General features: G+C 41.0%; 1 protein-coding gene across 5 annotated transcripts in view; it reads left to right on the top strand.

Moving 5' to 3' along the window:
- CHLSN (cholesin) overlaps nucleotides 1-15000 on the top strand; it is a 195493-nt gene that overhangs the window by 5154 nt on the left and 175339 nt on the right. Inside the window, exon 2 of one of the 5 annotated variants that reach the window (XM_090024245.1) lies at nucleotides 2468-8999. The exons of the other annotated variants lie outside the window; for them this stretch is intronic. Within the exon in view, the coding sequence (XP_089880371.1) occupies nucleotides 2762-3964 (1203 nt within the window). The 5' untranslated portion in view covers nucleotides 2468-2761 and the 3' untranslated portion in view covers nucleotides 3965-8999. Of the gene's footprint in view, nucleotides 1-2467; nucleotides 9000-15000 lie in introns of those variants that run through there. 5 annotated transcript variants of the gene reach the window in all.

The following is a 15000-nucleotide window of genomic DNA, read 5'->3' as shown; positions in this document are numbered from 1 at the left end:
ATAATACACACAACCCTAATCTGTTTTAACTAGAGCTCACCATCTTAATTAGCACTCAGCCACTTTAATTAGGACTGTCAGAGATGGCTCTAATTAAAACGGTCCCTCAAAACCCCGGAGCAAGTGTTTAGGCACCCTGTGTGCCTTCTTAAATGCCCAGGATTGGTGTCCCACTCACCCTTAGTTACACTTCTGCTTGAAGGCCTAGGTATATGATTGCTGTTCTTGTGGGGTGTTAATATGAAAGATGGCAGGGGATGTAGAGGTGTAAATGGAATATAGTATCTATAGTTTCCTTGAATTAGCCATCCGATTGAGGGTGAGCCATGGTATTGGCTTTGGAAAAATCTGAAAAAGGTATTTTGAAAATTGTGTGTTAAAAGAACTTTTGCATGCTGCCTGACCAGAAGATGTCAGCAGTCTCTTCACATTTTAGAGCATCTTCATATTAATTTTAAAGCAAAGGAGGTTAACAATGTAGTGACAGATTTCAGTGAAAATCTGACTTCTCTTCCTCTCCACTCCAGCTGTGGCAAAATCTTTTATTTAGGTTCCCTACTGCACATTATTTTTGTGCAAAAGCAGAACTATAGAATTGTTCGAGCAAGAATAGTATGTAAGCAATGGCATTCCACTTCAGTTGTTAGGAGCAAGAGCAAGTAAATGTTTTGAGCTTTGTGTATTAAAATCTGCTTGTCTATGTAGCAGATCAAGAGCCAGGCATCCTTATATTTCTTTGTATATGGCAGAACAAGAGCCAGGATTCCTTATACTTATTTATAAATACGATGCTGTTTACATGAATTAAAAAAAAGTAGCATGTGTCTAAAAAGACTACATTCAGGTCCTGCCAGTAAATGGTCTACAACAGTGGTTCTTTAGGCATTGGACTCGAGGAACCCCCTCCATAACTTCTGTGAAATGAGTAGCACTTGATTTCAAAAACATATATTATAGTGCTCACTTTCTTGCAGCGAGACTAGGCAGTGGGGTGGGGGATTGTGCTCAGGGGATTGTGTTCGGGCATTGACTAGCTTGAGACTGCATTTATTTACTTAGCTATCTGATTATTTCCTCACACCTCATCATCCTTCAAAGAATCTGGTGGCACCCTAGGGTGCACTGACACTGGTAGAGAATCACTTGTCTACCGGCTAATATAAAAGTTTGTTCAGACAGATAGGACATACTTGTAGATGAGAGGATGGCTAAAACCTTTCTGCCTTTCCTCTGAAGTTCTTGAAGTGTTTAAAAACCTGATCTTACAAACACCTTTGTGCATGTTAATAGTCTGTGGCTTTGACAGCATTCTGATTCTTTCCTTTTGTTGTCTTTTAAAATTAGACCCGTTTTGCAGTTGAAAAAAGCTCAGTAAAACCAGTGGATGTTGATCGGTGACTGGGTTGTTATTAAGCTTATTTGGCAAAAGGTGTATACAGTTTGAGGGATTTTCTTCATGTGTGCAAATGTCTGCAGTTTGTCTGAATATAGCTACTGCAGCTTATAGTATTTCATCCATAGGATTGAATCTTGTTAGGTAGTAGTCTGCTTGTAGAGAACATAACTGTTTGGAGGCTATCTAAGAAAAGTTATGGAGTCCTTCCACATTTCAGATCTGCTGGGCAGATTTCAAGCAGACTAGAAGGGAACAGATTCCATGCTTCTATAAAATTAGGGTGTATTGATTTTTACTTTACGTGTTTTTGTTTGTTTGTTTTTAGTGAAGGCATATATCGCTATATATCATCATATAGGGCTCCAGTAGGGCTCCCTTCAAGTATCTTGTAGAATACACAGGAAGATAACTCCAGACTTGACTTTAAATAAATCTTCAGATAAAAATAAAGTTTGTGAGTGATTATGGGAGGAAGTTCAGATTTTATTGCATTGTCTTCAGCAATCTGTAGGCTGTCTACACAGCATCATTCCAAGCAACCAACAAAAAAGAACCAGAGACACCAAAACCCTGGAAAGGCCAGGGCTGTTCTGAGCCATTTGATGTCATGTCCCTGATCAGCTGTTGAGATTCAAAATCTTTTCCTGAATACATGGGCTTTTCAGCTCTGCAACTGAGGGAAGTATTTACTGCAGAATATAACCCTTAATTCTATCTCAGAATATCATTAAGCAGAACAGTCCTGAAAATTACAAGTCAGTGGGTGGCTTCAATATATATGTAGTGTTAGTTTTATGAAGCACCATGTAAAGTTAATGCCAAGCTGTTTTTTGGCATCCACCTTACAAACTATAACTGTTGATAGCAGGAAAGCATGTTTGTAAGCTATATTTTTTCTGTGTTTAAAATGACCAGAGTGAAAAATGTTACAAATATTTTAAACACCGCCTCAAAAATGGTTAATGAATATTTTGTCAGTTGTTTACTGGCCTTGTGACTATTACCTGCATTTATACTCCCAGCATTTTGGAGAATGACCAATTTATTCATGATAGTTGCTCTAAAATACAGGCAGTCCTCGACTTTCCGAAGTTCGAGTTACGACGAACGGCACTTGCGGCACTTATAAATTGACCCCCTGTTTCGACTTTCTGACGTCAGTTTCGACTTTACGAGACTCGATCCGACGCAACGCCACAGCAGCGAACAAGTTCGCTGTGCCGCCCATCTACCTGCGCCGATCCGCCACACCGCCCGTTTCCCTGATTCAAGACGCTCAGTTGCTGTTTTGACACCATTTTTATGTGGTGAATCTTTGTGTTTCCAAACTTTGTCTTAAAATTTAGTGTTTCTTTGCACATAATAATGGCAGAAAAGCGTAAATCTGGTGCAAGTGGTGTTCCTAAGAAACGTAGAGCAATTACTATGGAAACAAAAATGGAAATAATTAAGAGGTCTGAAAAAGGTGAGACGCCAACCGAAATCAGTAGAGCTTTGGATATTCCCCGGACGACTATTGTAGGGATATCCAAAGACAAGGTAAGAATTCAGGAACATGTTAAGGGCTCTGCTCCTATGCAGTCAACTGTGATAACTAAGCAGCGGGTTGGACTTATTGCTCAGGTTGAGAAACTGTTAATCATTTGGCTGGAGGGTCAAAATCAACGCCGTGTTCCTGTGAGTTTAGGCATAATTCAGGAAAAGGCTAGGAGTCTTTATGATGATTTAAAGAAACAACAGGGGGAGAGTTCTAATGCTGAGCCTTTTAAAGCAAGCAGGGGGTGGTTTATGCGTTTTAAAGCCAGGGCTAATTTGCATAACATCAGGGTCTCAGGTGAAGCTGCAAGTGCAGATGAGGAGGCAACTTGTGCTTTTCCTGGGACATTGGGTGAAATCATTGAAGGGGGTGGGTATTGTGCTCAGCAAGTTTTTAATGTTGACGAAACTGGGCACTTTTGGAAAAAACCGCCTTCGAGAACCTACATTGCCAAAGAGGAGAAATCCGTGCCAGGGTACAGAGCTGCTAAAGATAGGCTCACTCATTTGCTCGGTGCCCATGCTGCAGGTGACTTCAAAAATGTTGTTGAAATGGGCAAAGAACTCAACTTAGGTGCTGCACCAGAGGATGTTGATGGGTTACTGGCATCACATTCTGAAGAATTAACTAATGAGGACCTCATTGAATTGGAGCAGCAAAAAGTGGCAGAGGAAGAAGATGATGTACCCACTGTTGAAGAGACTCCTCCTCATAAAGTCTTGACAACAAAAGTATTGGCTGAGGCATTTCAATATTTGGAAGCTGCCATGTCCCTGTTTGAAGAACATGACCCCAACACTGAACGCAGTGCATCAGTGAATAGGGGCATATCCTACATGTACAGCTGCTACAGAGAAATTTACAAGCAAAAGAAGAGAACATCTGTCCAGACTTCTTTGGGCGCTTTCTTTAAGAAAGCATCCAAGACTCCAGAAAAACCTGCAGCCAAGACTTCTGAGAAGACTCGAGCCAAGATCCTGTCAAAAAGACCAGCAAAGTCACCTCAAAGAAGTCCTTCCAAATCAGTATGATTGCTATTTACAATATAAATACATTAATGTAGCTATATTACTCTTTTCTATAATTGATCAAGTATGAAATTCTTGGTTATTTTTGGTGAAAATAGGATATCAGACCTTGGTTTAGGAACCAATCCCCTATTTATAACATTGTTCCTATGGGTAAAAGTGGTTCCAAGTTACAACATTTCGACTTGCAACACAATTGGTTCCTGAAAACCATGTCTTAAGTCCGGGGACCGCCTGTAATGTTTTGTTCAGCAAATGTCAGAGAACATACAAAGTTTAGTAAAGGACAAGGTGAAGCTACCACATCCATAAGGATTCTTTCTGGTCTTAACATATGAATCTTGAATACGTTTTGGTATCCAGAGATAGATGATGATAATGAATTTAAAATCTTTCAGCATGTTTTGAAATGCAGTCTAGGCAACAAACCTTTTTTGGCTTAGAAACCTAATTCAAAGACATTTGCGAAGTTCTTCTCTCATGCTTGCACACCGGTTTCTTTCTTGGGGTGTCACCTCTTCTCTCGTTCACCACCTGAATGATAGTGTCTTTTTTCTTTCAAAAATATTATAGTATAAGTATATTCCTAACTCTCTGTTGCGAGAAATGAAACATTGAAAACTGGGGAAAAAGCACATCAGGCTGTTTAGTTGGTCCTCTTACATGATAAAATATGATATAGTTTTATATTTAACTTTAGCATTGATTCAAAAATAAGCTTCTACCTGTTATATTTTAAGGGCATATTATATACAAAAAATCCAAAAGCATATTTAATAGAGTTTAATGAACTATGATTGTCTTTGAATATATTTTTTTGTGATTTAAAGGGCAACATTTTTCCATTCTTGAAACAGGCAAGTACAGGATACAATTCCTTACATGCTCTTTAAAAAATAAAATTCCTTGATTTATAAGAAATAAGCCAAAAGATAATTCACCATTTTAAAGCTAACAGGTGTGTACTACATGACTTTTGGTGAAGGAGAGGTTTCAGTGGTTCATTAAGTGAATGTACTTACGCATGATTAGGCTTGGCAAAATTTTAATATTTTAAAATTTTTTTTATACATATAGTTTTGACAGCTAAAATCAATGTTCCTTTTTAAGCATTTATTTCAATATTTGTTGATTTTAAAATTTTCAAAATTATGCAACATTAAGGGTGTAGGGGGGCAGGAAATTTAGTAATGATGGTATACTGTTAAAAGCTTTATAAAATCACTTTAAAATATAAAAAGTAAATATCTGTAAGTCAATAAAGTGTTCCTGCTTGAAATCATTTTGTTCATTTGGTAGGACATTCATATGAGGCTGGTGTCTTTGCTCTCACTGAGTGGAGCGTGGGGGCAGGGGCTGGGCTAGGGGCAACAGGTTGGGGCTGCCAGTGGTGCTCACTGTGGGAGGAGGCTCGTCAGAAAACTCCTGACTGTCAAATGGCACTGAATTCCCTGAGCCCCACACTGCATCAGGAGGCAGTGGCTGCCTAGCCCAGGGTGAGAAGCGGCTTCCCCACTCCCTGTGTCTGCTTTGGGAGTGAGCCCTGCCTAGCGGGTGCCAGCAGAGGGGTGGCCTAGCCCCTGAGCATGCAGGGGCTGGGCTCAGTGGGAGTTTGGCACCCAATCCCTGGCTGGGAACTGGGTAGAGAATGGCCAGCAGCATCAGGCTCCCAGATGCCAACAGCCCTGCCCCTCAGCGGCAGGACCCTGCAGCAGCATTCCTGCCTCCAGGCTCTGTCACCAGCAGCCAGAATCCAACTAGTGTCCCCACCCAGCACGGTCACTAGCCCCTGCATTGGCTGCCTGAGCCACTGCCAGATGAGCAAAGCATGGCAGTCGCAGCCGGGGCTCCCTTCACCCTGCCTGCAACAGCTGCCGTATGTGTTTGTGCACATGTGCATGGCACCCCGTCTCCTTTCTATAAGTTTTGGTTGTTGCAAATGGAAATATTTTTTTTGTTGGTCTGTGAGTATGAGGTGATTCAACGTTTATCGGCATTTAGTCGTAAAAATTGAATCCTGCCAAGCCTACCCGTGATTTATGTTTAGCCATTCTAGCAGAGTACTTTTAGTCTACAAAGTAGAAAATGTAAATTTCTAATTGATTTTTGTTGTAGAGCTGTAAGAGGGCAACTTGAAATGTGTCTTAAGTGACTGGATTTACTGTTACATTGATCATTGTTTCATGAAATTTGTTCCAAAATACTTATGCTTGTAGGAGTAAAGCATTTTTCTTTGGAGCAGGTTGACCTTTCAGAAGAATCTTGGTGTTTTATTGATTTTCATCTACTAACATTCTCCCTTTTACATTAAATAGCAACAATCAATTCATGTCTGATTATAAATGTTTTCATGAATGATTTTGGAACTATACCATTCTAAATGACAGTGCGTTTCTTCAGTGGATTTGAAAAGCATGTTGTATAAATTTTAAATCCTTTGTTCAGGCATGTGTGTTTCTCACAATTGGTCATTATGTTACTGTTTATGGTAAATAGTTTAACAAAGAATTAACATAAGTAGTGATTTCCACACACATTTTTACCGTGGGTTTTAGAATTACCTGAACATGAATTTTACTTGTTTAACTTTAATGTTTTTGCAATATATCAAAATATGCAACTGCTTGTACTTGAAAATTATCCTTCCTAAGCCACATTAATTAGAAAATAACAGATATGGTGAAAATAGATTTAAAAGGCATGCCAGTCTAGTGCAGCAATCAAAATTTAAAAGCATCCTCTTCCCAACATGTCAAGCCTCTCTGATGCAGTTTTTTCATTTTAGGAATTTTTTTTTTTTCTGCCCTCTAAAATAGGGTTGCAATGTTATAAAAATGTCAGCTAAAAATGTTAGAGATATTAGAATTGCTCATTTTCAGTTACCCTGTCTTACTTGTATTTAGGGACTATTTCTCCCCTTAGCTGCTTCAGGGTAGCACTGATTGAGAGAGCCTCTGAAAGCAACACTATGGTGCTTGGAGTGTACAGGTCCAGAGCTGCAGTTTGTCCCTGAAGAGCTACAAGTGGTGGTGGTGTGAAGGATCTCTGAGTTCTAGTAAGAGTAATTTTTCTGTATCTAAAAGCAATATTTAACCCTTTGAGCTAAGCATGAGAGATGACCATGTTTCCTCAGCATAATTTGTTCATTTATAAAATTTGAGTTCAGTTGAATCATCTGAATTTTGCAGAGAGCAAGATGTCATTACACAAAAACTCAAAAGTTTAATTTTGTATTCATTTTCTACTGTAATCTTGCATGAGATTTGAATAAGAGGCAGTCAGCCTTTGTAAATCCAAATCTCCCTTTATACAGGCACTGAGTCACCAAGTGTTATGGCAGGACCCCAGTTCATAACTTTATGGTAATAAGACAAGGACTTCCCTTTAAGTTGTTGCCTTTTGTATTGCAAGCAAATAGGGAAGAAAGAACAACGTTTTCCCCAAATAACGACAAAGTCAGTGGGAAAGGAATTTATTTTCAAGATTCCACGCAGATAATACAAACAACAGAGAATAAACAAGTAGCTGATAGTCTTCCTTTTTCAGTTAAATAGTGTGCAGGTGCCCAAATAGTGACAATCTACTTACCAAATGGAAAATGGCAAAATCAGTAGGGAAAATATTTTTATTTTCAAGTTTTAGAAGGGTTATTACAAAGGGCAGTGGAGAGTTATTTGTACTAAGCAGTAACACAACTCCATTAAAAAGTGTTTCTTTAATATCACTATGTATAATACTCTAATTAAAAGGTCTTTGTAAGTTAGGGGGATTAAACTCTGCAAGTACACTCATTCAGCAAGCTGTAAGGTAGTTACCTTACTGGTAGGATATAAATTATTGTTTATAATAGGATCTTTAAGGTAGTAGGGGTAGTGACAACACATTTAGTGAGACTAAGACAGGCGTGTAATGTTATGTTTTCACTGCAAGGCTTTTTTCAGGGTGTACTTAATTTGTCACCTCACTAATTTATACTAGGAGCATGCTGACATTTTGAGATGTGGAATTTGTTTGCAAAACATTTTCAGCTGCTTTAATGAGTAGAAAGCTTATCTACTTTTCAGAGGAAGTGTTTGCCCTCTGGCTTGTTATACAAAGGGAGAATAACTGTAGGTGAGATGGTCAAAGTGAATTTGCTGTTGCTGTGCTGCTGAAATAAGCTGCATCTTGGCTTGTGTGGAAACCTTGGGATATTGTCTTGTAGGTCCTCTTTCAGCTCTTCCACCGAATGCTTGTTTGTAAGCTGTTATCTCAATTCTGTACTTAACTGCAAATTATGTACTTCGTGCCTCAATATTATGTCTTTATTCCATTCTTTACTCTTTTATTTGGCTTTAAAACGATGCATCAGCCCGCTATACTGAATACAGGAATATTAAAAAGTTCATATTGCATCATATGGGTCTTTCAGTTCTGAAGACTTAACTACTGTAGTATACTTCTTATAGTTTTCTTTACTCTAATAAGTCTCATAACCAGTGCCTTGCAAGTTATGAGACTAGCATCAAAAGGAAAACATCTGACTTAAATAGTAATTTCCGCTGCCCTCAGCTTGATCTCAACATTTCCATGATGTCCAAACTCGCTTCTTAAGAAACTGGCACCATGGTGGATGTTTCTGAAAACTGTAGTTAAGCATTAAGATGTGTGAGGATGCCACTGCCTTCATGCAGGCATGCTGTGTCTGTTCACTTTTATGGCTGAAATATTCTGCTTCCTTCTTTTTTTTTCTCTTTTGAGCTGCTTTAGGATTAAATTAATATCCTTGACAGAATCACTCCACACGTAAATAACAGTTTTGTTAGCACCCACTGTCCTCTTAGGATGACTTACTATTGGCATGGATAGGATACAAATTTGTTGGTAAAAATGGTGTAATATATTGGCCTTGAAATCCTGTTTGGCTTTTGTGATTTACTGTGTGTGGGATACAGGAAGATGTGACCTGTCTTGCATGTTTTCTTGGGGTTTTTTTTTGCATATTTCTGTAATATTGTTCAAATTAATAAGAAGTAATAAATAAACTTTGTGGGTAACTGTTTAAGAGACTTCAGTGTTTATTTCTCTCTAAGCGCACTTGTCTTCTCAGAATGCTTATGGAGAAGCTCTGAATTCTTTTGCTAAATTAATTACATTTTTTATTTTAAAAGGGGTACATCTCACTGTTGGCGTTTATAAGGAATATTAGGCTTCTTATAACCAGACAAGTCCAAGAAAGTACAGATTTTTTTTTTCCTGAAATACAGATATGCATAGATTAGGCTGAATAATTTTACATTCCTTTGAAAAATATTTTTGTAATGCTAGGAACAGATTTCCCAGGAAAGAGTATTCACAGCTGGGAAAACAATCGCTACTTTGAAGATGGTTTTCCCAGGCAAAAAACTCACGTCTCCAACTGTGTTTGTATAAACAATATGTAGTGTATTTCTTGGTAATTTTTTAAAGGAGTTAAGCCTTCCTTATTAGAGATTGACTGAAAAAAAAAAGTTACATTTTGCCAGGTATTTTCCCTTTAATCTCTATGTTCAGGTTTCTCTCCCTACTGTGTACATGTTGTCAACCAGCAGGTCTGCTATAAACAGTGGGACGTTTATCCTTCTAACCCAGCCTTAGGTAAGCAGTACTTCCTCACAGCTCCCGTCTTTTTAGCTAGCTGTGAGAGCTTTCCCTGCTCCCCACCACACTTCGTTGTCATTGTTTCCATTATAAGTTGCTACTGAGAGGATTTAGCTGCAAAAAATATCACCAGGTTGAAACCCAACACAATAAGGTCCCTGGTGGGGAAGGTCAAAGGGAATGATACTGTTATTCAGTAATGTTCACATCCTATTCAGGGCTGTCAGGTATATGCCGCTGATGGAGTTGGGGATGAAACCCAGGTCTTTTGAGTCCCTGTCCTTTTCCATTCAATTGAGTATATTGCATTCTTGAACAAAAAAAATATTTAATTTTTGAATCTGTGTGTTTAATGGCTTTTGGCTAAATGTCATAGGATTTTAATAAAAGTGAGAACATTTCTGCACAAACCAAGTTAAATTGATTTTAAAAAAAAATGGCCACCAAATATGAATAGCAACTATATATTCAATGAGAAGATGCCATGTAACTTGTTTAAGCTGTCACAAGCTACTCTGCTTTGCAAGAGACTGTGTAGTAAGCTTGCTAGGGGAAAGTAAAAAGATGCCTTGTTCAAGCATGTCATAAAGCGAGGAGAGAGGCACATCAAAGGCAGGGTACTCTTGAGCAAGCTGGGACGTGGAAGTATGTACAACATGTGACAGAATCTTATGGCCTTTTTGTTTCTTGGTTATTACTCTTAATAAAATTTTGTTAACATTAAATTATTAGGAAAGCTAAAATGAAATGGGGTGGCAGTTTTAACTTTGATTTTCAGGAGAGATGTTTTTTCCCCCTTCCTCTGTATACAAATCCTGTTATCCTTCTGAGTTGTGTGCGGATCTGTATGAAGGAGTTATGTATACTATAATTTATCTTTTACATGGGAGAGATAAAAACCTGGAAGAGCTTTGTACTATATTTCACAATATCCTTGTGAAGCAGGCTATTTCCTATGAAGACATTTCTGAACTAGTTAGTCTGTAAAGTGCCACCTTGTTCTGCTTTCTGCTTAAAAATTCTTGGAGAACTGTTTTGTTTGAAATGTAAATATACTTTGATAGTCACCAAACAGGAAAAAAAATCTGAATTTATATAAATGAAATATTCGGTCCTACTCTCTTTTAATTCACTCATTTGTCTTGGCTATTAATGAGCAAGTAATAAACTAGATAAATGAATGGCTTTTGTGCATCAGATTATAGCCTTGACATCAAGCCGAATGTTGATTTATCTGAAATAAGTACAATAGAAGCACTTCCTTCAGAGTTTTAAGACTACAAAACTTGTCATTCAATAGGACTAGGTATAATATGGAGAAACAGGAATTAGAGGCAAAAATAATTCTGGTTAATTTAACTGGTGTTCCCAGGAAAAAGTAAAACAATTGGATTGATTGGATTCAGTGGGAGCTGCCAGGCTGAAGCTTCCTCCCCACCCACCTGGAGCAACACAGCAGGAGCAGGAGCAGGAGTCGCCACCAGAGGTGAGAGGAATGGAACAGCCCTGCTGACCTGGGCCCCCAGAATACAGCTTTCAGTGGGCTGTTCCTGGTGCGGCTGCAGCTGATCTATGACAGCTCATCAAAACTCTGTGGCCCTCGGGCCCAAATAATTGCCCACCCCTGTTCTAGGGGCTCTGTATGGTATCAGTGACCTGGTTCCAAATGGTATGCCGTGGAGTGAGCTGGGCACTTGCGGACCACACGCAGAGGAAGATAAACCACTGCTGTTAAGAGCTTGCAGTGTAAATCGCATCAAAATTGTCTCCCCTACAGATAGTATGAAACAATTTCAAGAATGATCGGGCAGAGACTGCACACAACCAGTTTGTCAAGGAAGTTCTACCTGAGTCTCAGTGTGGTTTCCAGACCATTCAGAGGTACAATAGACCAGACCTTTGTTGCTAGAAAGCTGAGAGAGTGCCATGAGCAACACTGAGATCTTTACATGGCGCTCTTGGACCTGATTAAGGCTTTTGATTCAATTAGCAGAGAGCCCCCATGGAAGATCTTGATAAAATTAGGATGCCTGCTAAAATTTATTATCATTAGCCATCTTCAGGACACCATGACAGCAACCATTTCAAGCAATGGCTTGGAAATGAACCCTTTACCGTCAGAACTGGAGACGAGCTAGAATGTGTGATAATCAGGGATCCTGGTTTTTCCTACTTACTCACTTACTCTCTGATTTAAAAACCCCAAAATCCATGATTAAAATTAAAGGCCCCCCCCCCCCCCCCCACAGCCCTCCCTGGCCCTGCTGGTGCCTCTCACTACCCCCACAACAGCCACCACAGCCCCTGCCCCCCCCAGCCCTGCCAGAGGGGGCCCCCAGTTGTTAGGGCCAGCTCCCTGCCCCCAAAAGGTAGCAGCTACAGCAGAAGGAGCACAGAGCCGGCTCCCCCACTGCTGCCTGCTGTGGGCTCAGGCAGGGGTGGGGCCAGCTCCTGGGGGCCATGTGCAGTCCACGTATTGCCAGCTGGGCACTCCACGTCGTTCACCAGCATCTTCCCCCCGCACAGCTAGCTCAGCCCCCAGCCAGTTTCCACCCCCAGCCCAGCCCCACAACCTGCCAGCCCCCTGTAAACCCTCTTACCTAACCTTACAGGTTCCAGAAGGAAAGTGAGCCAGAGATAAGCCTTGGGTCTGACTAAAAGCCTCAGGCCCTGCCCTTCCCCCTCTCCTTCTCCTCCCCCTCTGGGTAGGGTTGGGGGTTTCCCACCAGTGTTCACTCTAAGCTGTGTGGTGTGCACTGCTGTGCAGGCTTGCTCATGCTGTGCTGTCAGGCATGCCTGTGTGGCCACGCACACCACATTGCTTAGAGGAAATGCTGTTTCCTGCACCTTTTGCAATTGGCTTTTGCAGGCTGGAACTCTGCCAGCCCACAGAGCTCTTTGCAAAACTGGGAAATCCACAGGTTTCTCTGCTAAAAGGGAAAACCCGCTTTTTCTCTGAAGAAAAACACAGAGTTCCCATTTTTATCATTTTTCCGTGGGAAATGGAAAACCTGGATTCCTGGTGATGATTTCACCAAGGCTTTTTTCCATCTTTGTCACAGCTTTCCACATCTCAGTGCTAATAGACTTCCATTTGGGGTCAGCAGCCAGTATCTCGTGGATGGAAATATCTTTAACATCAACCAGTTACATTCCAAATCCAAGATGACCAACACCTCCATTGCTAATCTTCAGTATGCTGATGATTTGTGTCATGTGTGCCCACTCAGTTGAAGAGCTCCAGGTCACTCAGCTGCTTCTGTGAATCATATGACATTTTTGGATTCACTGTCAGCTTCACAGAAATGGAGATACTACCCCAAACCATCCAGTTGTTCTTCCCCAGATTACAGAGGGAAGTCCTTGGAAAATGTTGAGCATTTCCCCTACCTGGCTAGTCATCTTTCCCAAAATGCAAATGTAGATGATAATATTCAGTACCATGTAAAATCTGCTAAGTGCTGCCTTTGGGCTCCTTTGAAATCATGTCTTCAATGATCATGACATCAGGTCTAAATTCGACTTTGTCTATGGGCTGTTGTCATCCCTACCCTGTTGTATGGGTGTGAAATCTGGACAGCATATGGAAAACTGCTGAAAGCCTTGGAATGTTACCATCAGCGATGCCTTCAGAAAATCCTCCATATCAGTTGGAAAGACAGAAGAATGAATGCCAGTGTTTTGGCTTAACCAAACACTGCCAGCACTGAAGCCTTGTTTATATGTCACCAACTCTGTTGGACAGGACATGTCTTAAGGATGCTGACAGGATGCCAGCTCCCAAAACAGGTCCTATACTCCCAATATGCCAATGCTTACAATTCTAGCAAGTAGAAGAGATACAAGGACACTCTGAAGACCCATCTGAAGAGGTACATTATTAACATCAATACCTGGGAGACCTGACCACTGAATTGTCTCCAATGTCTGTGAAGTATGACAAGACATCTACTATTTTGAGCAAATTCACCTTACTATGGAGGCAAATAGCCAAGAGACAAAGGGAAATAGTTGTGACATCACCAGGGTCCACTCCTCCTTACTGAAACTGTATGCCATATCTGCAGTTGAACATGCAGATCTCGGATTGGTTTTTTCAGTCATCTCTGGGCTCACAGGATGACTTTTTCCCTGTCTCCTGGAAGACTGTCATCTTTGTATTGAGGGACTGTTACTGACAATATATAAAAATAGAACAAAATACTCAAATATGAAAAACTTAGTTTTTCACATAACAGGTAATTATTTTTATTAGTGTATATATTCTATCTGATGTTTTAAAGAATAGACTTTGTTTTGTCTATATATACACTTGTGGCTTTTTTGAAAAAAAGAATTAAAGTGGGGGGTCTTGATCTGTGCCTGCTTTGAACCCCTTTTTTTTGTATCTTGTTGGTTTGACTGTTTTAAGATAAGTAGAGGGATTGGTGTTCTCTATAGCAGTTTTGTTTGTAGTTGTCATGATACAGCCTCCCCAGGGATGGCCATGATGTCCCTAGGGCACCATGACCATGCTGGGTCCGCCCTATGGGCGCCTACTAATCTCTCCTGCCATGTCCTGCTGGTATAAATGATGAATTGGGAGACTGCCCTTTAGTTACTGCTGGGTCACAGTCCTGACAGACTCCTTTAAAGCCTGTGGGTTGTCGGACCCCTTACTGGGTCCCACACTCAGGAGGTGTCTTATGGTACCCCCAGGTCTTATGGGCTAGGGGTGTGCGAAATGGGCCATATTCAACACCTCCCCTTTATCGTGCCCCATGCCTCGCAGGTGGTATTTAAATGTTGTCTCTTTTTTGCTGAGGCCTTAGTCTAACTCAACTTCTTGTCATCACTGGGCCCTTGGCCCCTGTAGCTGCGCCTTCCAGCACTGGGGTCTCTGCACCCCCTGTCTCTGCGCCCTCTCTGGTGCTTGGCTCGCTGCAGCCCTGTCTCTGTGCCCCTATGAGCCCTCCCCCTCCCCAGAGCCTCAGTTCGGTCCACCAGTATAAAAACAACAACATAAATATAAGCTCCTGGGCTATAACATAATAGAAGTAATGCAAGCCACACTCTTCCTCTTTAAAACCCCAAACTGTTCCTTGAGTGTTGAGTGCCTCCCAGCCCTGGGTACCTTGTAGACTCCTGGAGCCTCATTAGCCATGTAAACAGTCTATCCAGCAGCCACAGCATTCCTGGGTAGTTCTTCACCGCAGAAGCTCCTTCCCCTGGCAGCTTACCAGAGAACTAACCCCTGCTGGCCCCAGCCCTGGGACGTATATGTGCCCAGGGCTCTGACTCCTTCTGGTCAGCTGACTGGGTGCAGGTGCAGGCTAATCCCCCCATTAGCCTGCTGCCCAGGCAATCTGCAACTGTGGAGCTCTGTCCAGGTCCTCAGGCTCTAGCCAGGCTATCCCTGCCCTTAAAGGAGCAGGCATACT

The sequence above is a fragment of the Crocodylus siamensis genome, chromosome 12, assembly GCF_052110815.1.
Source record: "Crocodylus siamensis isolate JL-2025a chromosome 12, ASM5211081v1, whole genome shotgun sequence".
NCBI lineage: Eukaryota > Metazoa > Chordata > Crocodylia > Crocodylidae > Crocodylus > Crocodylus siamensis.
This window is presented reverse-complemented; position numbering and strand designations above follow the sequence as displayed.